This window comes from Chelon labrosus, assembly GCF_963514085.1.
Source record: "Chelon labrosus genome assembly, chromosome: 5".
NCBI classification, from domain to species: Eukaryota; Metazoa; Chordata; class Actinopteri; order Mugiliformes; family Mugilidae; genus Chelon; species Chelon labrosus.
In genome coordinates, this window is record NC_140341.1 from 6,186,295 (window position 1) to 6,213,813 (window position 27,519).

Below are 27,519 nucleotides of genomic sequence, written 5' to 3' on the forward strand. Positions count from 1 at the left end.
TTAACACTATAAAATCTATAAGCACAGACTCTAACTCATGATCCAATACTAGAAAACAGACGACTTGGTATGTCATACCTTTTATGGCCGAACATTATATGTGAACGACACAACTGAATTCTGCATTTGAAGGCAACAACAGAGTCGATTTATCTTCACTTTATTCTCTGGGTTAGTGTGACCAACAGGTTCTGGCGGCCGTTTACCATTCACACTGTAGTCTATCTATTCCTTGAAGTAAAGTAACACATTTCTTAGCCTCTCAGTTCAAAATACTCGCAATTTATTTGTTCATCTAATGCATTTGAGAGAATTTCTTCTGTTTTTTTCTGGAGGTTACCATGACCTGCTACCTGCTGTAAAACATTTGTCAAATTAGCATGAAGTGGTACGTCACCATAATGAGTTTAAAACAATATAGAAAACTGAAAACTTGGCCTAGCAGCAGCATTATTGTTTCAGTTGGACTTTCTTCAGCACGTTGTTCATTAATGCTGCATTTTCATCTGTGTCACTGCGGTGAGCTAGTCAGCTGTCAAAAGTCAGCTCCTTCCTGCTGCGTAAGTCTAGTTTATGTTCATTAAAGTTACGGCTCATGCTGGGAATAATTGGATTTTTTTGAGCTTTTATGTTTTGTTAGAAAATATATTTCTCCGGAGCTACTTTCGTGGTAGAAACTTTCTTTTAGTGTAGTTTAGTGAACTTATTCTTCATCTACAAACATATTTAATTTGAGAAAAGTCACAATTTTTAAACAGAAAAGCTCAAGTGTGGAAAGAAAAATAGTTTAATTCAAGAAATAGCTATAAAATGAACTGACCAAGAATGAAAGGACAGGTTTGTCTGCTGAAACTTGATAAAAACCTAATCGCTCACTGCTGATCTTCATACATATTCTCAGTTTTATTTGCTGCAGAGCAGATTCTCTTCATCCACAGTTACGTTTTCAGTTTTCCAGTCGGTTCAGCGGCAGAATAACCTTACTTTCCTTTTATCTCTTTGATTGACACGCTGAGAAAAGAACAAGGGCTGCGGCAGATCTCTCAGAGCCTTCGTCTGTCGAACGAGTGCAAGAACTTGTGTAATCTCAAAACGAACACATGTCCGTTACTCCGCATCAGTCCGTGTAAATTAGACGCCAGTCACGATAATAGAAATCCAACTCCGACTGTGTACTTTGGTCTCTCCTTGCTCGACGTCGTTTGACCTCCGAGCCGAGACACCTCAGCGGGTATTTTGCAGCGTTCCTTATTCCCGCTGCACAGTTTGAAGGCGAGGTTTTTGCATGTATTAAGCCGCTGTTCTCCTCCATAAATCTGCTCGGCTCTGACACTCCGCTGCCATCATTTAGCCATCGTTCGTCTCCTGACGTCTCACTCTGTAACGTTTGCCTTCATCCTGCATTCGTTGCGGTCGCCGGCAGTTTGTTTTTATGCTCGTTCTCACCGGGTTTTTTCCGGGAAGAAAATATAAAGCAGGGAAAGTCAACGGACTGTGATTCAAGTGAACACGATAAAAGAGAATTGTAAAGTTAACCCTTCTGTCTCTCTCTGTGTTTCCAGATGTTCAAACTGAAGGCAGTCCAGCTAGCTGAGAAGCTGCTTCCTGCCTTTAACACCCCCACTGGGATCCCCTGGGCCATGGTCAACCTGAAGAGGTTAGTGACACTGGAGAATATGTCTTGTAATTATTATCAGTTAAATAATGATCTAATAACAATGGTCAGGTAATCAGGTGATCATGGCGTCACCTGATGTTTATCACATGTGCACAAAGAAGTTATTTATTCACAGAGATGTCATCCAATTAATAGTTTAAGAGGAGTTTTAGCGGCTTGCAACACAATTATTCCATTTTATCTGTATTGCGGAGAGCTGCTTTGGTGGTAAATAGTCTCAACTTACAGATATGACAACGTGCTGTGTTATTTGAAGTTCACAGGGATGTGGTCGGTAGTATTACTGTTGTTTAAAATAAAAAATGACTCAACACATCAGCGGATTTCCCAAGAGAACCAAATCAAACAAATAAAACACGAATATTAAACTTGTTCATTTTATTTATCCAGGAAAATGAGCCAATATTACATATCTCTGAGGTGCAAAAGTAAGTTGATCCCAAGGCCACTTCTCCTGAGCTTACAGTCCATGTGTCCAGAAGTGTTTCTAATCAATGTAGTGAGCCTCAGTTGTTGTTCAGTGCTTAGTTTTGTTTAAACAATATCAGAAATTGGTCCCGATCTGATCTTCACAGCACATGTTTGTGGAAGTGTATGATGGCACGAACAAAGGAGGAGCTTCTGAGGTCATCTCAGAGAGTTGTTGTTGCTCATCAGGCTGGAAAATGTCACCGAACCATCTCTAAAGAGTTTGGAATCCACAAATCCACAGTCAGACAGTTTGAGAACAAACAGAGGAGTTTTAAGACGACCGTTACCCTCCACAGGAGTGGTCCACCAACAAAGATCACTCTAAAAGCAAGACTTGGATTCAATAAATAAATGCACAAGTACAGTATTTGTTCGATGTTTTTAATCATTTTTATGCAGAAATGTAGAAAACTGGTGCAAGTGCTTTTAAGCAGCACTATAAATGAAAACAAAGTACACAGCTAAACTAATACAGTAAATGCAAAACATGAGCTAAGTGCTCTTTAAAGCATCAGAACAATTAAATAACTTATGGCTCCAAACCGCACTTTACACGATGAAGTGTAAAGTGCAACTGTACGTACAGAGCTCTTTACAGGACTATGTGGGTGTGTACATCCCACACCTTCATCCTATTTCATTATTACATAATTTGATCACCTTGTGTAGCTGCAGTGGACCTGACAGAATTGATTTGAACAAATGAAAGTTCCTCCACGTGTGAGAGCAGAGGTTTGAGTCTGCGGGGGAGTTTTTAGAGCTGTGTGAATTTGTTTTTTTAACAGGCGGCAAAAAGGTTTAAAAGAAGTGTTAAATTCACCTTTTAGACTCCTTGAGAGACCTTGTTACCCTTACCTTGGTTGTAACCCTGACGTGGGACATTATCATAACATTTTCCTCCTTTTTTGTTTGCCTTATCGGCCTCTGCTGCCTTACCCTTCCTTTCATTGTACCCGTGGGTGTGGTAGTTATCAGTTTACACTTATTCATTGCTTTAAACAGCTGGAATAGAATTGCTTCATTAATCTGCGGGATAGTCTGTTGATAAGCTCCCAGAGTCTTTCTGTGTGTGAGATAAGCTGAAAGGTGTTGGCAGGTTGTTGAGGACAGTTGAGAGTTAGTTAGAAGGTAATAATAAAACATGTTCAGTGTAAATATCTGGACGAACCAAAGGCCGACTGTAACGCTGCCGGTGTTTGGAGCAATTTGTTGCACTTGAACATGAGCCCAGATGGTTTGACCATCTTGTGACAATTCAGTGTTCTGCTGGGAACCTAGACCAGACCAGGCACCCCCACCCCATAGCAATGACACTCCTTGATGGCAGCAGCCATCCCCAGCAGGATGCAGCCTGACACAGACACACAAAATGCTTTAGGAAGAACTCCTAAAAAAACATGAAGAACAGCACAAGGTGTTGACCTGGCCTCCAAATTCACTAGATCCCAAACTGATCATGTATCTGCGGGATGATCCACAGAGGCCCCTCCCCTTAAAGGCCCACCACTAACAACATTCTGTTGCCGGACACCACATGACACCCTCAGGAGCGTCCTCATGTCCATTCTCTGATGAGTCACAACTGTTTTGGAGGCACATGGGAGGTGGTCATGATGTTATTCCTGATCGATGCACGTTCTGCATCCGTAAAGAACTCATCTGTATTAATCATTCAAAAGTGAAAACAGAACGAGCTAAAGGCTAGGACGCTAGGAAGGGCCGGAAATCGTCCTGTCCTCTCTTGACTCATGCTGATCAGTTGCTCTACTGTTTGCTTGCTTCAGTCACATCTGTTTCTTGTCTCGTGCACCAAAGAGACAATCAAAGCAATCTCTGTAATTAACACGTCACACCACCGATTCAACAAGGTTTAAAAAAAAAACGCCCTCAGAGGTCCGGCTAGCACTAACAGTGAGGGACACAGCACCAAAACAGGGTCAGGGGGGTCACAGGCACTTATCGACTTACCCAACTCCTGCAAATGGGCGATTGTCGACTTGGCGTGCCATGACAGTGACAGCTCTTCAGGGGTGTTTCTGGTCCAAAGAAGACAAAGTGGTGAACCGGTAGTCACCAGGTCTAAAGAAACAAGTTTTTTCTTTTACGTCACATGGACAGCCAGGTGCCAATGTGTTGCTTATCTGGGGAATACGTGGCACAACGCTGATGTGTTCAGTCATTAGTCCTAATTGGAAAACACGCCAACGCAGGCACATGCATTCTGGTCATGTTTTTCTTTTTTCCTACGAGCGAAGGAAAAATCTAGAACTAAAGGGCACTCCTCTGAGAACAACAACGTCCACATTTTAGCCAGAGAAGACAGATGGTTTGAAAGAGGAGTAAGCCATCTAAGTCAAACTGGAAAACCTTTCTCTGAACAAAGGGAGGTCGACTGAGATATAATCTGCCAAGTTCTTTTAGAACTGAAGTCCAGTTGCTGTTGTTTCAGCTTGTTGTTTTTTGTGTATATACTAAGACCTGTATTGCGTTGTCAATTTAACATTTGTTTCTTCTCTTCTTCCCCCCACCCTCCCTCCTCTTCCTCCTCTCCAGTGGCGTTGGCCGTAACTGGGGTTGGGCTTCAGCCGGCAGCAGCATCCTTGCCGAGTTTGGGACTCTCCACATGGAGTTTGTTCACCTCACCTACCTGACGGGAAACCCTGCCTACTACCAGAAGGTAGCATTTTAAAATACTAATGTGTAATGTGCTTTCATTTACAGGTGTTAACCATAGACTGCATGTAAATATGGACGCTATTTTCCCAGGGATACGGGTGGTAACATCTAGTGATTTTGGAGCCCGAGTCTGCGCAGTACGGTCTAAGAGTGGAGCCACGATATCGATGCCCCGGCCACACTTCCTCCAGACTCACTCACGTTTGTTTAATTAATACTACGCTCTGCTCTGCCTCCACCAGTTACAAGGAAATGTTGGATTATACACTGTATGTGGTCCAAGTCCCGCCCACTAACATGGAGGGGGTGGAGCTTATGACCTATACTGCAGCCAGCCACCAGGGGGAGCTCTACTTGCTTTGGCTTCACATTTTAGGAGCTTTTCCGCCGTCCATATTTACACAGTCTATGGTGTTAACACAACAATTACTGACACATATAGTTTACTTATAAGCACCTCAAAGACCTAAAAGGAGAATATCTTCTATTTGGAGTAAAAGTCCTGTGTATGGTGTTAATCTCAGGTGATGCACATCCGGAAGCTGCTAGCCAAGATGGACCGACCCAACGGGCTGTACCCAAACTACCTGAACCCCCGCACGGGGCGCTGGGGCCAACGTAAGTACACCTTCCTATTGACTTCATTCATTTACTGAACATAACACACATTTGAATTCCATGGAAAGTGATATTAGAAGTGTTGTGGAAAAGCTTTTTGATGTTTTCAGCGTTTAATTTGGGATTATATTCAAATTCCTGGATCTCTACCGCTTTTTTTTTTTTTTTTTAAACCAGCCCTCTTTAAAAGACGTCTTTGTGAGCTTCAAACGGTCACGCGCTCAGAAGTGGTACGAAGAAGAGAAATAAGAGAGATTAACGCTAAGTGAAGGAAAGACGAGAAGTAGAATGGATCCCCCTTTAATCAGGACAAATTGAATTGAGCAGGAGAAGACGGAAGACGGGGGGAACACAGTATTCCCAGTATATTGATCACATTTGGCGGGCTGCCCGGGCAAATTAGCGTCTCTCAGAGTGAAGTCGGACGTGCGGTGACTCACTGTTCTTCCTCTGAAATGTGTCATTTCTGGTTAAAGTAACAAATATGTAATTAAAGTGGAGAGACATCAAATGGATTCGTTAGTCACACCTACAGTAATGGAGCGTTGCGTTTGAGACGCGGCGAAGGACAAACGAGCAGTGTAATTACAGAAACGTATATAGAAACTTGTAATTATAGTAACATAGAGGAAATGTATGAGGGGAAAGAGTCGCAGAGAAAGAAAGAAATCTATCACAAACATAGAAAAGCAAGAAGAGAATTGTTCTGTTCTCAGAGTTTCTTGTTAAATTACAGGTTTCCCACTAACGTTTTGTTATCAAATGTGCATTTCTAGCGCGTTCGATGGCAGCACCTTTCTCTCCTGTCCTTTTCAATAGAAATGTATTCCCTATAATTTAACAGGGGGAACAAAATGTATAGTTCCTGTTCTGTGCGGGAAAAAAAAAAAAAGCTTTTATCAGAAGTTGATATTTGGACAGTTTTTGAGCACATTCTGGAAAAGTTTGACTGTAATATAAAAATAAACCACTTGTAAAAAGTTTTTTTATGTCGCTGTACTTTGGACGTTGTTGAGTTTCAGCTGTCGATTAAACAGACGTGTCATCAACTGTAGTTTGTAGGCAGTTGCGTTTCTTTCGCGGGATCTCCTGTATGTGTATCTGCACCGTAGGTTCCAATATCCAAATGAGAATCACATCCGTGGAGACTGGGATACAAATCAGAAAGGTCCTGCTTGGGTTTTTGTACTTTCTGAAGGTTTAGGGACTTTTAGGGGCGATGGTAATTCGTCAGCTGATGACGCATTGTATCAGAGGTCGCGCTAGACTTTTTTGTTGTCTGTCATTTTGACTGACAGGGCCGTAAAAATCCCGATCAACCCGTCACTTTAATTTTTTTAAATGATAATAATGCAATTCATTTGCATTTCATTTTCATTAAAATTTCATTAACTTTTTCAGTATTGACAGTATTGACTTTAAATGGTAGGGAAAAAAAAAAGTTTGGGCTGCCGGCTGTCCGTACTTGGACCGGGACTGCTAGCTCTTAGACGGTACCGTAGGGTTGAAGTGTTTCGGTGGTATGCAGACTCTTTTATTTTGCACAATTTGCACAAAAACACTTCAGTTTTGCTTTCACGTGCTTTCATCCGATTCCTCCATTTTGGTAGCTGTTAGTCGCATAGACATAGACATATAGACATATATACATATATATTGTATATATGTCTATGGTTAAGCCGAGCTCTGACCTGTGCATCAGTATAATCGGTGTACCAGCAAATCGTACACTGATAAAAGTTCCGCGATGTTTGGAATGCAAACTTCAATTAGAGACAAGAGCCAATTAACAAAGTCACTCGCCACCAAGTGGTCAGGGATGTGAATTGCAATCTGTCAAAATGACAGATGGCCTTTAGATTTTTCCGTCACAGTTTTAAAAAAAACGGTCATTGACGGAAAATATCTGGTTAACGCGACCCCTGATTTGTATGTGATTGCATGATCCATCTCGACTATCAGAAGCTCACAAGAGAACAATATCTTGAAGCTGGAGAACTCTGAAGAGGAAAGAGGAGAAGGTTCTACCTGGAATAAGCTAGCAATCGGTCTTCATAGCTAGCTGTGTAGTTAGCATATAGGTGGACAAGTCTCTGCACTCACAGCAGTCCCTTCTTGCTGTTGTTTTACCAAAACATTGGACGCTTATTTGCTGCTTGTGTCACAAGCTCGTAGCTCAAAGCCTGACGAGATCGGTTCCTGTGTCGTCTCATGATTTTGCAATCTGGGATGCAAGCTTCGCATGTTAAGAGATGGACATCCAGCAGGCATTTGAGATGACAGTTTGCAGATCATTTTGTATGGCTGCATGCAAAAATGACCTTGTAAAATATCAGCTGAGTAACTACTTTTACTAAGAGCACTGTAGACACTCATCACTGAGGACTGGATCTAACCTTTAGATCCTTGGTTTTAGTCTCTCTAATCAGTAAAGACCAGAGGAAGCGTTCATGTGAGCCTTTTCTTGAATAAAACATTGTTATTGGACGTGTCCAAATCGGGGCTGGGCATATCAAATGGTTTCAGAGATTTATTCTACAATATTTCCCCCCTAGTTTCACTTCTTGCATATGTGTTTGCTTTTTCTCCAGCTCTTTCTCAGAGACTACTCATCCAAAACCAGTTTCACTAGACCGCGGGGAAATTTCTGACTAAGCCCACGCAGGAAATTCATATGAATTTGAATTGGTCTTTTGTGTCGTCCTCCAAACTATCTATCTAAAATATCTTCCATTTTCTTTCTCACATGCTTCTTCATGAATGTTTGTACGTTCCTCCTTTACTAGGGATTTCAAGTTAAGACTCCAGCATTCACTAGGGACTACTAAATATTTCTTTTTGTTTATTTCTTGGCGTTTCAGTAGTTTTGAACCTGAGAGGGCGTAGATGCTGGATGACAGACGTGCAGTAGGCTGCGGTTTGTTATCTTCAAATTCCAACAGAATATTAAAACTTTGTGGATATTAAAATATTCCTTTTTTATTTTTATTTTTGTGTGCCTCAGAAGTTTTCTTAAAACGGAGCGCCGTAGATTTAGCCCGTCGATCAGATACGACGATCCGCCGGGGGTTTGAGGAAATGAAAAGATGCAATCTGTTTAAAATTGAATATATATATTGTGTTGTTGTTGTTTTTTTTATTGTGTGTGTCCATCCAGAGGAGGAGTGAGGAGTGGGCTGCTGCTGCTGCTGCTGTAGTAGTAGGAGAGTGTATATTAAATCTGTTCCTCTAAATAAACGGGGAATAGAAAATAAACATCCGTATGAGGAGGAAACGGCGCAGACCGATGCAGATTTCCAGTGGCGGCTGTGGTCCAGTCACATGAAATGTGTGCTCCATTTGTTTCACTTGTCAACAAAACAAATGGAGAGCACTCATGGACAGATGGATAAATGGAGGGGCTCATTAATGGATGGATAGGTGACTTGGCAGTCAGACTGATGCACTTGTAAGTGCACAGACTTTGGGCCAAAAGCAGGGAAAAAATAAATGGGTGCGGGATGGAGGGAGGGCAGATTGATTGATGGATGAATGACTACATTAACAGATGGAGAGTTGGCCAGGCAAGCTGCACGACGAGGCAGACGATGATGGATGCTTGTTCCTTCGTGTGCGTCAGGAAGTGAGTCTTTGAATCTGAAGAGAGACGAAAAATAACAATAATAAACCATGCATATGCACGTATATGTTCTTGTGCATTAGTGTTTGCTTGTCAGTTGCTATGGTTACGTGGATAGTAATCAGTATAGTAGCTGAATCACCTCAATCAGAACACGCTGGACAGTTCAGGAGGACTTTTCAATCAGATTGAGTCCTGATTTGATTGTTTCTCTCTGCTTGGAATAAATTCATTCTTTCTGAGCGTGTTTGCCCCATGTGGGGTAAACTCCAGGTTTACAGGAGGGGCAGAAACATGGAGGTAGGAATGGAATGTTTAGAAATCTTCTTGGAAAGTTGGAGGAAAAATACTTCTTCTTCTTCTCCTTCCTTTGTTATACGTCCGTCAGATTCGACGCTCCACAGCAGGCACAACAGTTTTTGTGCATGTCAACAAATATTGATGCTTTGGGGGCACGTAACCACATATGCATCATTCAGCCAAAACATTAAAACCACTGTAAGTAAATAACATTGACCATCTTGTGACAGTTTAATGTTCTGCTGGGAAACTTCTGGACCTGGCATTCATTGGTGTGGGTGTTACTCAGACATGTATCACCCACTTAGACCAGACCAGGCACCCCCACCCCATAGCAATGACACTCCTTGATGGTAGCAGCCATCCCCAGCAGGATGCAGCCACAAAAACACTTTAGGAACAACTAAAAAAAGATCCCAAACTGATCAAGTATCTCTCAACCCACTGGACCCAAAGCCCCCCACTAACAATATTCTGTTGCCAGACACCACAGGACACCCTCAGAAGGCCCATTTCCATTCTCTGTTTTCGGAGACCTGCACAATATTAGGAAGGTGGTCATAATGTTATGCCTGATCTCTTTCCTCTACTCTTTCTGTGTATGCGTGTTGTGGTCTTGTGGTCTGGACTCATTAATTAGCTGCCTCTGCACCTTGTTGCCGTAACCAGCCTTATTGATTACAAGGACTTTGGTGAGGACGGGGTAATTAATGTGAAACTTGAAGGAGCCCAGGGCAAAAAAAAAAAAAAAGTCCTTGAATGATGATGTCTTCTTCTAAAATGACAAACGAGCAGGACCTCCCCCCTCCAAACAAGTTCCCCATATTATCAGCTTATTCATTACACTATGAAGTCGTCATGTTCAGTCTTGGCTGTCAACGGATTATTTGTGGCTGTAGTACAGTCTGGGAAGATAAAAAATGAGTAGAAACCGTTTTCTTTCTCTTGTAATCAGCTCGAAAAATTCACATATGTGATGCTGCTTCCGTCCCGTCAGCCTCTGTCCCATGCTCCCAGCTCAAGCATCTCAGTGTGTCCTCTAATGTTAATACAAGGCCTTTTGTTCCGACCTTTTAACAGCAGCCTTGGTCAAGTACCATCACCAGCATATGTCTCTTAAAAGCTCTTCATTTGGGGACGACTGAAACTGCTGCTGAGGTTGAGTTCATTTCGAGAACCTCGAAGCACCAACATTATGTCACTCGTTAGACATGTTTTAAATCGATAATGAATAAATAATCAGGTTGTTTGTCGTGATGGCAAGACGGGGAGGCAGTTCACAAACCATTCAGAGTCTATTTCCAGATAAAAGCGCACGCCGTGCTGGAGCATTTAGTCGTGGGAACGTCATTATTTTTAGCGTATTTTTTTAAAACACCTGGACCCGAGGCAGAGTCGGAACAGCGACATCCATTTAAATTCATTAAATGGTCATTTTAGACCGGAGAGAGGCGGCGAGGCTGTCTCATTTCGGATACATATGCACGCAAAAATTAACACCTGCGAAAATGTGTCTGCAGCTGGAAGGCAGTGTCGGCTCCCGTGACAAGTAAACAACCGTCGGTTTTTGTAATTGGTTAGTTGGAGTTTGAGGGAACGTTCCGCTCCGGGGGAAGAGCCGAGCAGTTTGAATTGTTTGGAGATGTACGCGTGGATGTGCTTTTGCGTTTGACGGGTGGGAGCACGTGTGGAGAGTGCGCTGGGTGTAGAGTAAATCCATGTGTGTACACACCTTATTGAGTGTAGGTGTGAAGGCTGTAGTTAAGCCCAACTAATGAGGAATGAGTCTGAGCTCGGCTGTCTTAATGAGATCCTGCAGCGACTGACAGCCTTATTACCACACACTCCTCCGTCTTACTGTAACACACACCAAACACTCCTCTTTTGAAACCTGCCCGCACACAGCCCTGCCAACTTAACCTAAGTTTAAGGCTGCAACGACTCGTAGTTTTGTCGCAGTGTTTACGTCCTTCCCCAATTGTGACTGCTACAGCTTCCATGAATGTCTGAAAAGCCCAAACCAAGTAGTCGAGGGTAAACAAAGCCCAAACCAACCCCTGCAGAACAGCCTCTATTTGCTAGAAAATCCACCGTCACTCCAACCCTAAAAACGACAAGGCAGCAGAGTCAGTATTTGGAGTATTGTAGGGAGTTTCATCTGATTGTTGGTAAGCGTTCAGTGTATTCAATCTCGATCTTTTAATATTGAGTGTCGGCCGATGCAAGCCCTGATTCGACTTGCATTCTTCTAGATCACTTGTGCACCGTGCAGCTGGTTTAAGTCCAATAAATATTTCTGTCAGAGTTAACGTAGATGTGTGGAGAGGTTCGCTCGTCCCTTGGCTCTAGAAGACCTACTCCAGAAATGTTCTATGATCATCCAAAGCCGTAGACTCTCTGTCTCTTCATTTAAATATTCAGTGTTTGTTGTTGTCTGGGTGCAGCCTTTACCTCAGTGTATATGTTGTTTTGTGATTTCTTTATTTTGTAGGTGTTGAATCAAGTACTGGTACTACTGAATGATGATCTACTACCACCTCACCAAACATCCACGTTCAACAATTTACGCATTTCTGTCTGATTGACTTCTTTTTCCAGAGTGGAGTTCTTCCTCACGGAAGACAGGTTTAGTCACAGGATTCTCCTTCTCGTTTTTCTTCTTCTTCTCCTTCCTCTTCTCCTGCTTTTTCTTCTCCTTCTCCTTCTTCTCTTTCTCCTTCTTTTTCTTCTCCTTTTTCTTCTTCTTCTCCTGCTTTTTCTTTTTCTTCTCTTTCTCCTTCTCCTTTTTCTTCTTCTCCTTCTCCTTCCTCTTCTCCCTTTTCTTCTTCTTCTTCTTCTCCTTCTTATTCACATTTTCGTTTTTCTTCTTCTCCTTCTCCCTTTTCTTCTTCTCCTCCTTCTCAGTCTCCTTGTCCTTCTTCTTCCTCTTCCTTTTCTTCTCCTTCTTCTCCTTGTCCTTCTTCCCTTTCTTCTTCATTTTCTTCTTTTTCTTCTAATTTTTCTTCTCTTCCTTCTCCTTCTTCTGGGATTTCTGTCAGCTTAGATGCTAACCAAACTGCCACTGAAACAGAAGATGAAGTTTTGACTCAGGAGGCACGTGGTTCGGGTTTATGGCAGACCAGATCATTTTTGAATGGCTGGATTGTCCCCGATACCATATCGTGACAAGAACTCAACAAAGACCCTCTATAGCAGATGCTAATCGCTAACATAGCAGCACTGCTTTCCAGTGTATTTAAAAGTTGTAAACACTTTGTTTCTTTCCTTTTTTTGCTTTTCAATGAGTAACAAGGAAACAACTGAATTGAGATTTTGAGACGATATTATGATATTATGAGATATTACGAAAATCTTCAGGGTCCTTTGTTCTCTCTTCATTAATTAAATTCTTTTGGAGGCGCTCAGAGAACATTCGCAACGATTTATTCCTATTTAATTGGAAGTCTTTTAACAGTTTCATTGGTATTCTGGTTTCACTTGTGAAATTATTCCAACTGTTTTGTGGGTGAATCGCTGTCACTTCACTGCTAATGAGATTAGTGTGTGCTTCAACAAGCCAACTCCACACTGAGAAAGGAGCTTCACAGCTGTGTGATAAATGAACTTTTGTGCATTTTTCTCTGCAGCATCAAGCACTTTTCAATGATCCATTAAGTGAATGACCAAATCAACATTTAAATCCAGATAAGTCCAGCATCCACACACAAATAAAAAAAAAACACCAAAATGGATCTCCACTTGGCTCAAGGCTGGCGGTAGCTTCCCTCTCAGCAAGGGACCAACGTTAACTGTACATGTCACAAGACCAGGGATTATCTTTCATAGCATTCAGTGGATTTCAGTCATTCTTATCTGAATCCTTGCAGCAGTTTAGATAAAGTGCTTTAAAATAAATAAAGAGCTCAGATGTCTTTATTCCCAACCACGTGTGTCTTTAATGGGTTAGCCGTTGGGGTATTGGCCAGAAAACCTCAGCTTTTATAAAGGTCAGAGCCTTTTGAAGGACACAGGCCGGCTGCTGGGTGTTGTTAACCTCGGTTTTAAAGATTATTGGCGCAACACAAAGATCCCAAGTGCAGCTTAATGCGTCACAAGTCTTCACGAAAGCAGATAAGATTAGAAATGATCCACTGGAATTGGATTTTAGATTACCTGTATGTAAAAGAAGGAAGGAACAGAAGGAAGTTTGGTTTTATTCCAAAAGAAATTAAACTGGTAATTGTGTTTAGACTTTTTGTGGATGCTTTGGGCTTTTTATCAACCTTTGATAATTAATCTGTCACTTTTTTTTAATTCTGCGTGGACTCAAGATAATTTAGAAAATGGAAGCTAAATCGTGGCTGATCTTTGTTGGGCCACGTTCTGCATAGAAATGAACTGTCAGACTCGATAACATGCAAAGACGTCATAAGTATTAACGCAGCGGGCCGTGTCCTTGACCTCTGCTTAAAGTGAGAATGCGTTGGAAGCTGTCTCTCGGTGTACACGGCAGCTCTGTGTCTGCGGTTTAACGTTCGTTTGAAGCCGGCTCCTTCAGCGGACCCTGCCTTTGATTGACAAGTTCTCCCTGCATGACCCAGATCGTTTGATTGGCAGAAAAATGATGGGAGAGGAGAAGAGTTTGGGGGAGTGTGTACGTGGGTGAAGTCGAAAGAGTCTGAGAGGTGAAAAGTGTGTGAAAAGAGGTTTCGGTAAAGGGATGAGGGAAAGATACAGAAAGATCAGACGGAGCTCCAGCATCTCTTCCCGTTCCCAATTTGTATTTCAGTCTGCACTGCCTTGTTATTGTCCTCCTTACATTCAAAAATGTCCTCGTGTCAAAGAGCAGTCTGAGCCATAAGTGGTGAATTATCCATCTTTTGGTCTGATGTGATTTCCTTCAATTGTGTTTTGCACCAAGTCTTTTCTTCTTATGTTTTTCCTGCATATTTTACTGTAAACATCATAAATATTCAATGAAAGGAAATCCTAAAAAAAGGAGAGAAAAATAGCGACACAACACAAGATGACTGTCTGATTAGACGCCGGTTTGATTAAATGCAAGAGGAGGAAAGAGGAAAGCTTGTTCACAGCTTCTGCTTCTACGTGGACGCCTGTCTTCCACTAATAGTCAGAATAGAAATGCACCAAATGTTAAAAATGAAAAAGATGAGTTCACAAAAGTGTATAGTTTGTTCCTTTTGCACACATATAGGACTCTGTGTGACTGAAATGCCATTGCTTAAGTATCTGGAATACCTTGAATGCACGTAATATACAATAAAATTATAATTAAAAACAACTAATTCACACAAAAACACGCCCGTAGAAAAGGGAAATGCACCCATCTATGTTCCTCATGTGAAATAGTGAAAGTTGCTAGAGTTTTTATTTTTATTTTGGACATGGCGCGATAAATCTCGCATTTCCAAGGTCTTCCTGGTAAGAAAATCACAACCACTTCACTACTAATGAATTGTTCTGTGCTTGAACACTATAAATCTGCAGAGACGGGATCTCTGTGCTCTCTGAAACTCTCAACCCTTGCAAATAAATCTGTGCAATAAAATTTCCAAAGGTTCCCCATGTCATTGGCCAGATCAGCAATTTAAATAGATGTGACTGGAATCCATACAAAAATTGAATAAGTCTTCTAGTAATGGGCCTTAACCCTAAATGTCACAAGATTGTAATTTACGTCCTTCTGAGGAATTCAGTCGTCCATCTATGTAATTGCGATTTTCTACTTTTTATCTGAATCCTTGCAGAGCAGCGGCTTAGAATAAATAAAGAGCTCAGATGTCTTTATTCCCAACCACGTACTCCTTCACCACCTGGATTCACGTCTTATAAAGGAGATGAAATGTCTTTTATGTGCTAGCCCTTGAAGTTTCAGTATTTCTCTTGTAAAGTAAACCACCTTAAATTTCTCACGAGGGCAGGGACATAAAATAGACTCGAAGGTGAGTCCTTTAACCACTGATTGACTGAGATTACCAGACATCAGGTTTTAGCTCCTAAAACACGTGGACTGTGACCAAGATGCAATAATATTCTCCGCATTCAACTGTATCCAAACACGACTTAAAGCGCTTTGCTAACCGAGAAGGATAATTTGGCAAGAGAGCCACCAGACGACGATCGGTGAGGCGCTGTAGGCTCATGAATACAAAGTATACCAGTGTTCTTCTGGGACTCTGGGTGGGATAATGTGGATTCAGCATTTGGAGAAGAGGAAAAAATATTCAAATGACACTTTATGCAGCATTTAAGAAAGCAACACTTTCCACACAGAGGCATCTTTAACTGACGAATAAAAGTCAAAACCCCAGAAAACGCTGCTGGAACTTCTGCTAATGTCTTTTATTGATATCATAAAACACGTGTTATGTGCAGTAGTTTCCTAAAATAGTTCTCAAAGACCAAAATGGCGGCCTCGCATACTGTGTTAGGATCTTACTGATGGTAAATGTTTTTGACTTAATACTTTATTAATTCTTCAAGAAAATAGTTTTGTTGCTCCCTTAAAATGACAGTTGCAAGGTGACAGAGTCAAATACAAATAGTCTTAAACGTGTTAAGAGTGACCAACACTCACCAGGAGGAGGTATAAAGTTTGATAGCCACAGGCAGGAATGACCTCCTGTGGTGTGCCATGGTGCATTTTGGTTGGATGAGTCTACTACTGAAGGTACTCCTTAGACTGGCCAGTGTGTTGTGGAGTGGGTGGGAGGAGTTGTCCAAGATGGTCTACACTCTTGCCAACGTCCTCCTTTCTGACACTGTGTTCAAAGAGTCCAGCTCCACCCCTTCAACATCACTGGCCTTGCCGATCAGTTCGTTGAGTCCGTTAAGTACGTCACCTAAGTTGAGTTGTAGCTTTGGGCCCCAATGTTTGGTAAAGTGTAGTCTCGATGAGTCTCGAACTCCCAATTAATATCAAACACATTTGACATTTTGGATTTAAAATATGGACGATTACTTAAGCACTTTAACAGCAATCAACAAAAAGAACAAGTTTGATGATGTTGTAAAGTTACAGTAAACTTTCTAGCCCTCTAGGCTAACGCATAACTAACATACTACTCTAGACAGATATGAAAATCTCACCTCCAGATTTTAAATATCTCCAGGATGGACATCCCATGTTGACAAAGTCTCGCTACCATACCATTCTCTGCTTGTCCGGCTACTTGGACACAACAATACATGTCGTAAAACTGGTCACAGGTTTCAGTTACCTAGTAAACCTCTGGGTGTATTTCCCAAGCAGAACATAAAAATACTGCTAGCCAAAGCCATGGATTTAAAATATGGACGATTACTTGACGAATGCTTTATCAATAATCAATGAATGGAACAACTGTAATGTCGTTGTCAAGCTACAGTAGACACTGTAGCCCTCTAGGCTAACGTTCAGCTAGCATACTACTACAGACAGATATTAAAATCTCCCCACCATTTTATTTAACCCACTTTGTAATAGTTCTCACTACAAACTATAACAAAGTTAAAGCAAATTCTTCTTCTTCATCATCTTCTACTTTTGGATTGATTGGTGTTTGCAATAGATTTACAGATAGTTGTTGCTCCACAGTCTACGCTTTGTTTACATCCATTTCCAAGTGAGACCACATGAAGTGGAGCATTCAGTGCCCCCTGATCTGACATGATAATCTCAATAATATCCCGTAGTATGTGCAGCTTTGAGATTGTGAAGAAGTCGTCTGGAACCAGATTTCAGAATCCGTTGTAATTTTATAACTCCCGCAGTCTGAGCTCAGTTTCAAAGTATCTCATCTCGCGTATTTATTTATTTTTTCTTTCCAAATGTCAGTAATTCTGTATCAGTCAGCGAGGAGACGAGGTGTCGTCGTGCTCATTTTAAATCATAAACACTCGGCGCTCAGTCTCTGGCTGTCATTTTCCCTGTAAATATACAAACTCAAGCACCCGTATGCAAATTCAAGATACGAACGCACACGCTGCCCTCGGCGATGTCTCCAAGGTTGTTTGCGAGGGTTCCGCGCTCTTCTCTGTGACAAAAGATGAATAATTCATCGCCTCGATTACTTTTTCATCTTCCCTCCTTCGCCCCGTCTTTGTGCATCCCTCATATTTACCTATGGGCATGTTAATCACATACGGGAAAAAAAGAATCTGCCTGATGACGAGACACAAAGCATCTGCTCAGATATCGGATATGATTACGCGGAGCTGAAGAGATACTTGGACAGACTGTTCTGGTTTCACACAGTGTTGTCCGAGCTAAGTGAAGCTCAGGTTATACTCCTGAAACCCACGCCTTGAAACTTTCATCTGTGAAAGAGTGATAATCCCTCATCTAGACATATGAGATCATAAAGCCCGGTCCATCGATAAAGTTGGTTGCTAGTGCATGATCCTGATTTTGGTTGCCTTGGTAACACTCTTGTATATTTCCCACCCCAAATGTGCATAGAGAAAGAAGTAGAACATAAAAATATTGCTAGTGTATGGATGGAGATAACTCTGATTAGAGATAAAATACCACCAACACTGCTGCTACTGCATCAACTACATCTGTCAGTCCTTGTCTCAATCACTTCACCTTCACTAGGGGACTCAGTTTAGTTCAGGGGCCACATACAGCCCAATTTGATTTGGAGTGTGTCGGACCAGTAACGAAATAACATAATAACCTATAGATAACGACGACTCCAAACTTTTCTCTTTGTTTTAGTGCAAAGAAGCACAAATGAACTATTGAACTAATGATCTATGATTTTACAAAACATTTTATGAAGAACCTGAGATTTCTTAAGATAAATAAGTGCAATTTAAGTAATGGGTTAACTTAGTTCTGGGTGTTGTGTACTTTATTTTGCACTTACAGTCTTTGCTGTAATTCCCTAACTTTGCAAATTTATGCCACGGGCCAGATTGGACCCTCTGGCGGGCTTTATGTTTGACACCCCTGTCCTAAAAGCGATGGATGGATGGATGGATGGATGGATGGATGGATGGATGGATGGGTGGATGGATGGATGGGTGGGTGGGTAGGTAGGTAGGTACACTATATTACCAAAAGTATTCGCTCACCCATTCAAATGATCAGAATCAGGTGTTCTAATCACTTGGCCTGGCCCCAGGTGTATAAATTCAAGCACTCAGGCATGCAGACTGTGAAACAAGACATTTGTGAAAGAATGGGCCGCTCTCAGGAGCTCAGTGAATTCCAGCGTGGAACTGTCATAGGATGCCACTTGTGCAACAAATCCAGTCGTGAAATTTCCTCGCTCCTAAATATTCCACAGTCAACTGTCAGCTCTATTATAACAAAATGGAAGCGTTTGGGAAAAACAGCAACTCAGCCACGAAGTGGTAGGCCACGTAAAGTGACGGAGAGGGGTCAGCGGATGCTGAAGCGCATAGTGCAAAGAGGTCGCCGACTTTCTGCACAGTCAATTGCTACAGAGCTACAAACTTCATGTGACCTTCAGATTAGCCCAAGTACAGTACGCAGAGAGCTTCATGGAATGGGTTTCCATGGCCGAGCAGCTGCAGCCAAGCCACACATCACCAAGTGCAATGCAAGGCGTCGGATGCAATGGTGTAAAGCACGCCGCCACTGGCCTCTAGAGCAGTGGAGACGCGTTCTCTGGAGTGATGAATCACGCTTTACCATCTGGCAATCTGATGGACGAGTCTGGGTTTGGAGGTTGCCAGGAGAACGGTACATTTCAGATTGCATTGTGCCAACTGTGAAATTTGGTGGAGGAGGAATTATGGTATGGGGTTGTTTTTCAGGAGCTGGGCTTGGCCCCTTAGTTCCAGTGAAAGGAACATTGAATGCTTCAGGATACCAAAACATTTTGGACAATTCCATGCTCCCAACCTTGTGGGAACAGTTTGGAGCGGGCCCCTTCCTCTTCCAACATGACTGTGCACCAGTGCACAAAGCAAGGTCCATAAAGACGTGGATGACAGAGTCTGGTGTGGATGAACTTGACTGGCCTGCACAGAGTCCTGACCTGAACCCGATAGAACACCTTTGGGATGAATTAGAGCGGAGACTGAGAGCCAGGCCTTCTCGACCAACATCAGTGTGTGACCTCACCAATGCGCTTTTGGAAGAATGGTCAAAAATTCCTATAAACACTCTCCTCAACCTTGTGGACAGTCTTCCCAGAAGAGTTGAAGCTGTAATAGCTGCAAAAGGTGGACCGACATCATATTGAATTCTATGAGTTAGGAATGGGATGGCACTTCAGTTCATGGAATGAGTAAAGGCAGGTGAGCGAATACTTTTGGTAATATAGTGTATGTAGGTAGGAAGGTAGTAGCAGAGCAACCACAGTCCAGTTGTGTCCTCATAGCTATGCCGTTGTAAAGTCGTATGGCCTGAGGGACAACATCAGGCCATAAAAGTTGAGATAAGTTAATTTTTTTAGTTATTACTGTTGATCATGCCGCTGCTGCTACATCTGGCTTCACCCAACTCTCCGAAGCTGCTCTCAGCATGGTGAGTTTGGTGGTAGGAACCAAAGTTGACGGACTGGTTTCTTTGGGATAAATGTTTGCGTCACATGTTCATCAACTGTATCAATCGCTCTCATTGGTCAATATCTCAATCAGGACGCCTCAAAGGTTAAGGTTGGCAACAGTAGCCCCCCTCTGTGTCCAACATGGCTGACAAACCTTGCATGGATGCCCACTGATCTAGTTGTGCTTACTTGGGTGGTTCAAATGCAAAGAACCAATTCCTACATTTTCTGTAACCACTAGTCCTCTGGAGGGTTGGACCCTGGACAGGTCTCCAGTCTATCTCAGGTCTAACACAGAGAGACAGACAACTATTCACACTCTACACCTACGACCAATTTGGAATCACCAATGAACCTAACCAGCATGTCTTTGGATGGTGGGAGGAAGCTGGAGTACCTGGAGAGAACCCACGCAGACACAGGGAGAACATGCAAACACCCCATTCGTCTTATTTAATGTTGAAATCAAAGTTTTAGGTTATCACTTTGACCAAGTTTGACCAACAAAACAACATGACAGATCCTCTGGACATTGATTCTGCTTTTCTGTGGCAGCTCCACAAATGTCTCTCCTCTTCGCTAATGGCATTTTACAGGTCTGTGAAACAAAGTGTTGTTAAACTCAGGGCTCAAATATGCCGTCTGGAGAAAAGAAGTTATTTTCTTATCGCGATCCGACACCGCTAGAGTCCCTGGCGGCGCCCCATCTTCGCTATGTGGCGTCTCGCAAAAAAAAGGACGTCCGTGAAAGCTGTGTAAACTTTGATGAGGACGATTGGGGACATTGAAATGTGAGCACATCAGGGAGCGAGAGCAAACAAAAAGAGAAAAGGGAAACACGCTGCCAATATACTGTGTATATAGAGAAGAAGAGAACATAAACACCCAGGGCTTGCATTGATGCTTTTGATGCCATATGTTGCACTCTGCCAAAGGACGCTGAGGCAAAGTCGACGATGAATAATTCACTTTAGCTTTCTCGTTTCTCTGTTTTCCCATTTTTCCTGTTCCATTGTCACACTTTCTCCTTCCACTGATTTATTTTTTTTTTTTCTCTGCAGATCACACCTCAGTTGGAGGACTGGGGGACAGTTTCTACGAGTACCTCCTGAAGGCGTGGCTCATGTCGGACAAGACCGACACGGAGGCTCGCAAGACCTACGACGACGCCATTGAGGTACGGAGCCGCGTAGTTCGGGCTAAGGTTCAGAAATACAGACGTTAAAACAAGCTAAAGCTCCTTTTAAATACTTAACGCAGAAGAGATGCTTCAGAGCAGAGGCTGAAGGTTGCGGCTGCATTTTAAATCTAGTTTTTGTTTTCTTTTGTGAGACCCTCAGTGTCAACTGGTAATTCAGACAAAGCAGCCCTCCTCTCTCCACATTTCTTTCGCAATTCTCAGAAAAATGCCCAATAAACAGCCTGTAAAAACACTTCCAAGGATCTTTTATCACCTTGTATCATGTATTTCTTGGTATCTTCTTGCTTCTTCTTCCCTTTTCCCCTCCTCTCCTCCCTTCTCAACTTTCTCACCTCCTGTCATTTTTTCTGACTCCGCCCTGTCGGCCTCAAGCAGATCACCAGAGGAGCTGCTTAAGGTTTCCAAAGCGGTTCAGGCTCTAGGTTCTCAATCATTTGGATTGTTCTATGAACTGGTTTCTGTAACATCTGTCCTCACTTGCTTCTTCTTCCCTTTTATCCTCCACTCCTTAACTTTCCCACCTCAGTCTTTTGTCCCTGCCCTGTCGGCCTCAAGCAGATCCCCACCAGAGGAGCTGCTCAAGGTTTCCAGGGCAGTTCAGGCTCTAGGTTCCGAATCATTAAGATATAAAAATAAAAATGAAATGGTTTCTGTAACATCTGTCCTCACTTGCTTCTTCTTCCCTTTTCCCCTCCTCTCCTCCCTTCTCAACTTTCCCACCTCCTGTCTTGTTTTCTGTCTCCGCCCTGTCGGCCTCAAGCAGATCACTAGAGGAGCTGCTTAAGGTTTCCAGGGCGGTTCAGACTCTGGGTTCTCAATCATTTGGATTGATCTTGACACCAAAATAAAATAAAATGAACTGATTTCTGTAACATCTGTCCTCACTTGCTACCTAAAAACCAACCCCTTCACTCTACTTTTGTAATCTTTATCTTCTCTACAAATGTCCACACTTCACCTCAAATGCAGTTTAACACTCAGACACTCTCTCTCTGTCTCTCTTTACCCCCAGGCCATCGAGCGCCACCTGATTCGCAAATCCAACGGCGGCCTGACGTTCATCGGCGAGTGGAAGAACGGCCACCTGGAGAGGAAGATGGGCCACCTGGCCTGCTTCGCCGGCGGCATGTTCGCGCTGGGCGCTGACGGCTCGCCCGACGACAAGGCCGGACACTACCTGCAGCTCGGAGCGGAGATCGCGCACACCTGCCACGAGTCCTACGACAGGACGGGTGAGGAGAACGAGACGAGGCTCTGCATGCACAAATATAACAAGCAGACCGGAGGGGATCTGAATGTGCTTTTAAGAACATTACATTAACCTCATGTTGGTAATGTTTTAGCGACAGCAGTAGAAGTAAGAACACTTCTAATGCAGTGATCGGAGGAAGACACAGTGAAGAGAAAAAAAATATCCCGAGGCAAACTGGCAGTAAAAATAATAGAAGCTCTTATCTGGTTCATTGCTCTTGACCGGCCACTCAACTAATATTTGGACCAGGAGAGTCGTCCCAGCGTCTCTCATCAGCTTAAGTGCTCAGTGGAAGGATGTGGATTTTACTAACGCAGCAAATCACACTTAAATCTGAACTGTTTCATGACTTTTCACAGCAGCAAGTCATTTTAGTGGAAGAAACCCTTTGTTATTAAGTACTGGTATCAGTGCTAGATACCAGAAAGTAAATATTACATTAAAACCACTGACAGGAGAAGTAAATAACATCTTGTGACAATTCAGTGTTCTGCTGGGAAACTTTTAGACTTGGCATTCATTCATTCGTGTGGATTTTACTTAGACATGTAGCACTCACCTAGACCAGACCAGGCACCCCCACCCCATAGCAATGACACTCCTTGATGACAGCAGCCATCCCCAGCAGGATGCAGCCACAAAAACACTTTAGGAACAACTCAAAAAAAAACATGAAGAACAGGACAAGGTGTTGACCTGGCCTCCAAATTCACTAGATCCCAAACTGATCAAGCATCTGTGGGCTGCATTGGAACAAGCCTGTTATAGATCACAGTCTGGATAGTTGTCTGTGAAGGTTCTCAGTCATCCAGGTCATGGTAAATCCAAAAAGGTTTAAAAAGAAAAAAAAAGCAACTGGACTTGTAGAGTTTTTTGAGAAGACGTTTCACCACTCATCATCATCATCTGAGTAGCTTCTTCAGTTCTAGGGGTGGTCTACTGAAACTTGCTTGTTGTGTTAACAACCGGAAACCGGTGCAGCTAATTTCCATTAACGGTTGGGTACTCAACTGTCGTTGAGGGGGGGGACTGTTTTTGTCCCTGTCCTCTTCCCTGTGAATGGTGCTCTAAGGACCCTTGTCCGTCAGAGGCTTCTGTGTCAAGGTGTGAATGAGGTAGCTACTCGGATGAGTGATGAAACGTCTTCTCAAGAAAACTCTACAAGTCCAGTTGCCTTTTTTGAACCTTTCTGGATATAGTCTGAATAGATGTTTGACTGCAAAGTCAAGACGTCACTGAACCATCCACAGAAAAAATGAGATGGGATATTTTGGATTATATTTAGCGATGTATTATTGTGTTCATCACATCGGCAAAGGTGGGGTTGGTTTAAACACTGTCCTTAGCGATTTTGTTCTTCTGACGGTTTTGATCTTTTGCCTAAGAAAGGCTGTGCATGCTAAGCGGCGACATCTTGACTTTGCACCCAAACACCTGTCCGACCTTTGATTTATAACACAGCCTTTGTCATTTTTGAGTAAAAAGATACAGAGGAAAAAAAAAGAGGCAGCGAATGAAATAATGAAAGCACGCTGGCAAATCACAGAGATGGCAATTCACCCTGGATTAGTTTAATCACAGGACCTCTGGGTTACGATTGCTGGTAATTTGCGGTGTGATTTTTTACTCTACAAATTACAGACATGACCAATTGGCACGGGATCAAGATCACAGACGACCTCCGCAATTATTACGAGCTACTATAGAGGTCTCCAGGTATTTTCTGTGATCTCAATCCTGTGAGAATCAGCCTTGTCTGTAATCACCTGTGGTAACAGATGAGACGGAGATGCCGCTTTGCACAGGCTGGTAACATCATCGGATTTATCTGTGTTTGCAGAAATCCAGTCTGTAATTTGCAGTTTTATTGTCATGCTGCAAATTGCAGACACGGTTGGTTTAACGCGGGATTAATATCGAAGGACGTCCTCTGCACTTATTGCAAATTAGCGGAGGTAAGACTAGTCACCTGTGAACGGGGCTTTAGTTGCAGGGAGCAGAAATACATTTCTAATTCAGCAAAGAAACCAGCGCGCGATCCGGCATCGTCAATTTAAATGTGTGTGTGGACGGAAATCGTGAGGTTGCTCAGACAAAGAGGGGAGGTTGCCGTGGCAACAAATGAAGATGGCGAGAGAGGAGGGGGACGGGGGATTTGATAGCAGCGGTCAGGCTGGTCTAAAGTTGGTCCTGTCGGTTAATGAGCAGTCGTTTATGGGAGCGGAGGAACGTACGTGTGCGTCCACGGTTTTAACTCCAGCGTCCTTTCAGTCGACTCTTAATGCTCGTCGCGCTTAATCTGCAGGAAACACTGGTTTAAAAGCCGGTGAAATCAATGGGTTGGATGTTTTTATTTTTATTGCTTATACATGCAACACACACACACACACACACACACACACACACACACACACACACAAACACAGACAGAGGCTCTAATTCATATCAGCACACACTTGTAATCACCAGCTGCCGAACCATCAACACAAACAAGCAGCCAGAGATAATGTTTATCTCCTCTTTTCAACCCTTAATTACTCTTTCGTTTTACCTTCCTTCCTTTCTTCCTCTTATCAGAGTCTTTATTAATTCCCCTCCACTCCCACTCTCTCCTCCCATTTGCCTCTTTCCTTTTTTCATTCCTCTCAAATCTCTCCTCCCTCCCTCCTGCCGTCTTATTTCCCCCTTTGCCTTTCCATCAGTCCTCCCCTTCATCATCTTCTCGCCTTCCTTCCTTCCCTCCCTCCCTCCTTTAATTCCTCTCCTTTGCCTTCTTTCACCTTCACTACCACCTCCCCTAATCTTCTTTTCTCCTCTTCTACTCCTCTCTAGTGCTGAAGCTCGGACCGGAGGCCTTCAAGTTCGACAGCGGCCTGGAGGCGGTGGCCGTGCGGCAGAACGAGAAGTACTACATCCTGCGCCCGGAGGTCATCGAGACCTACTGGTACATGTGGAGGTTCACCCACGACCCCAAATACCGCCAGTGGGGCTGGGAGGCAGCGCAGGTAAAGAGCTTTAACAGCGGTGAAGGATTCAGATAGGATTTAATCTGAAGGAATCTGGGAAATGTGACGGTCTGACCAATCACAGAATAGTAGCCGGACACCACACAAGAAAAAAGTTCTGCCCAGTTGAGAACTCCCAAACGAGGGCTCGCAGCTTGAGAAATAAGAACGAACTTCTCGTTTCTCAGGGAGTCTGTAACAGCCTTTACACTCTGCTCTGCTACTAGCTAGTATGCTAACACTACTTTCCAGTGCGTTTCCAAGTTATGAGCAGGTTGTCTCTCCACATATCGAGCCGTAAAAAAAAAAAACTAAACCGCATAGATCGCCTTTAACATTTCCAGCGTTTCTAATTTAAATCAGCACAAGCCACTGAAGTTAAATCAGTCTCAGCGCCGTCTTTGCTGATTAATGTTACCGTGTAGTGTGAGCCTACCCCAGATGTCATTGGGCGAGTTTAGTGAGGGCAAAATTGTGCCTTCCTTCCACAGACATCCAACTGACAGGTCCTCCTGGCTGCAGAACTGATGTTCCTTCTTTGTTTTCTGTCCAGCAGAAAGTTCTTCCTGTTAAACAAGCTTCAGTATTCAGATTATGGATCATTAGCCTCTTCCTTCCATCTCCCAAAACATTCATTCATATTCTGTAACCGCTTGTCCTCTGGAGGGTGGAGGGGGGGGGCTGGAGCCTATCCCAGCTGTCATTGGGCAAGAGACGGGGTCCACCCTGGACAGGTCTCCAGTCTACGGCCAATTTAGAATCAATGAACCTAACCAGCATGTCTTTGGACGGTGGGAGGAAGCTGGAGTACCTGGAGAGAACCCACACAGACACAGGGAGAACATGCAAACTACACACAGAAAGGACCAGTCGGCCCATGGATTAGAACCCAGAACCTTCTTCTTGCTGTCACTAATAACAATAATTGTTATTATTGTACGTCTTTGCACGGTCATCTAGATACATGCAGCTTTCAATGATTCTGCTCTCTGAGACACTGGTGGCACCAGTTGCAGGTCGATGCTCTGCAAAGCTTCACTTCAGTAGATGCAGATTAAAAAAGCTCCTCAAAGTTATTATATTCTCTCGTCCGTCTTTTTTTTATTCTTCCGCCGCCTCTGCTTTGTGTCGACTGGAAGCTGAGAGGTATTAATTTCTCCCTCTCTGAGTGTTTTCAAGCCGTTTCCCCCTCTCGTGCCCGAGCTTTTAATTGGACATCATCGACAGCCTGTGGCAGGGAGTTGTTTTGAACTTCATTTGAAAACCAGGAGACGTGCAAGCTCAGAGTTTCTGATGCCGTCTCTTCAGGTTAATGTGTCGTGTCGGGATAAAAGGCGACGGCAGCTTTTCGTCCTTACAGTTTGTGAACGCTCCATTTCTGCTCGTGCAACTGTGGACAAAGAGACTTTTATTATAATAATAAAAAAATAAAAAAAAGCTGCTGCTTGTGGGGGTGGCTGTGAGATGTTTTCAGCTGCTATAAGTTCCTTCTTTTGTGCTTTAATATAAAAAGCTTTATGGAAATAGAACAGAAATGAAAGCCGCCTCTATCCCTTTAACTCCCCTGCTCCACTTCCTCCACCGACGGAGGATTAGAGAGTTCACCTTCTCCTCTGCATGAGTCTCAGCCGGCCTGCTTGTCATCTTCACCTTTTGTTCTTTCTTTTATTTTTTTCCTGCCAATCTTCTTGTCACCTCTTCCCCTCCTTTTTATTTTTTTTTTTATTTCCAGCAGAGAAACTGCTTCGCTTTGAGTTTTTTTTTCCAGAGTGCCTATGAGCTTGTGTGCCAAGCAAATATATTGGCAGGCGTTTTTATGAAGTGTGATTGTTCTGGATGTGAGTGACACTAGAGAGAGAGCTGCTGCTGCTGCTGCTGCTGCTGCTGAAGGCCTCATCTCTGCTTCTCCTGGATTATTTAACGTTGCTCATACGCGCTAATAAACATCTGGACTGATCTTGTTTAATGCTGCTCTTCTGTAGCTGTTTTTCTGTTCAGGATGTGGATTCAGAAGTAAGATAAGAAAGGCCTTCATGAATGTCCAGGAGGACGTTTGTGTTCGGTTCGGCCGACACTCGATATGAAAAGACTGGCGTCGGACCGAGGGGCGTCCCTGGTGCACCGTAATCTAAATAATATCTCAAAGTGTTGCACTGTTTTCATCTTGTAGTCTGAGCGAGTTTGAGATTAGAGC

General features: G+C 43.1%; 1 protein-coding gene across 3 annotated transcripts in view; it reads left to right on the forward strand.

Moving 5' to 3' along the window:
* Nucleotides 1–27,519, forward strand: part of man1a2 (mannosidase, alpha, class 1A, member 2) — a 147,177-nt gene that overhangs the window by 109,125 nt on the left and 10,533 nt on the right. For all 3 annotated transcript variants that reach the window (XM_084545211.1, XM_084545212.1, XM_084545210.1), the window contains exons 7-12: nucleotides 1,563–1,657; nucleotides 4,703–4,826; nucleotides 5,350–5,443; nucleotides 20,929–21,044; nucleotides 22,081–22,300; nucleotides 25,153–25,325. In XM_084545211.1, coding sequence (XP_084401337.1) covers nucleotides 1,563–1,657; nucleotides 4,703–4,826; nucleotides 5,350–5,443; nucleotides 20,929–21,044; nucleotides 22,081–22,300; nucleotides 25,153–25,325 — 822 coding nt within the window. The remainder of the gene's footprint in view (nucleotides 1–1,562; nucleotides 1,658–4,702; nucleotides 4,827–5,349; nucleotides 5,444–20,928; nucleotides 21,045–22,080; nucleotides 22,301–25,152; nucleotides 25,326–27,519) is intronic.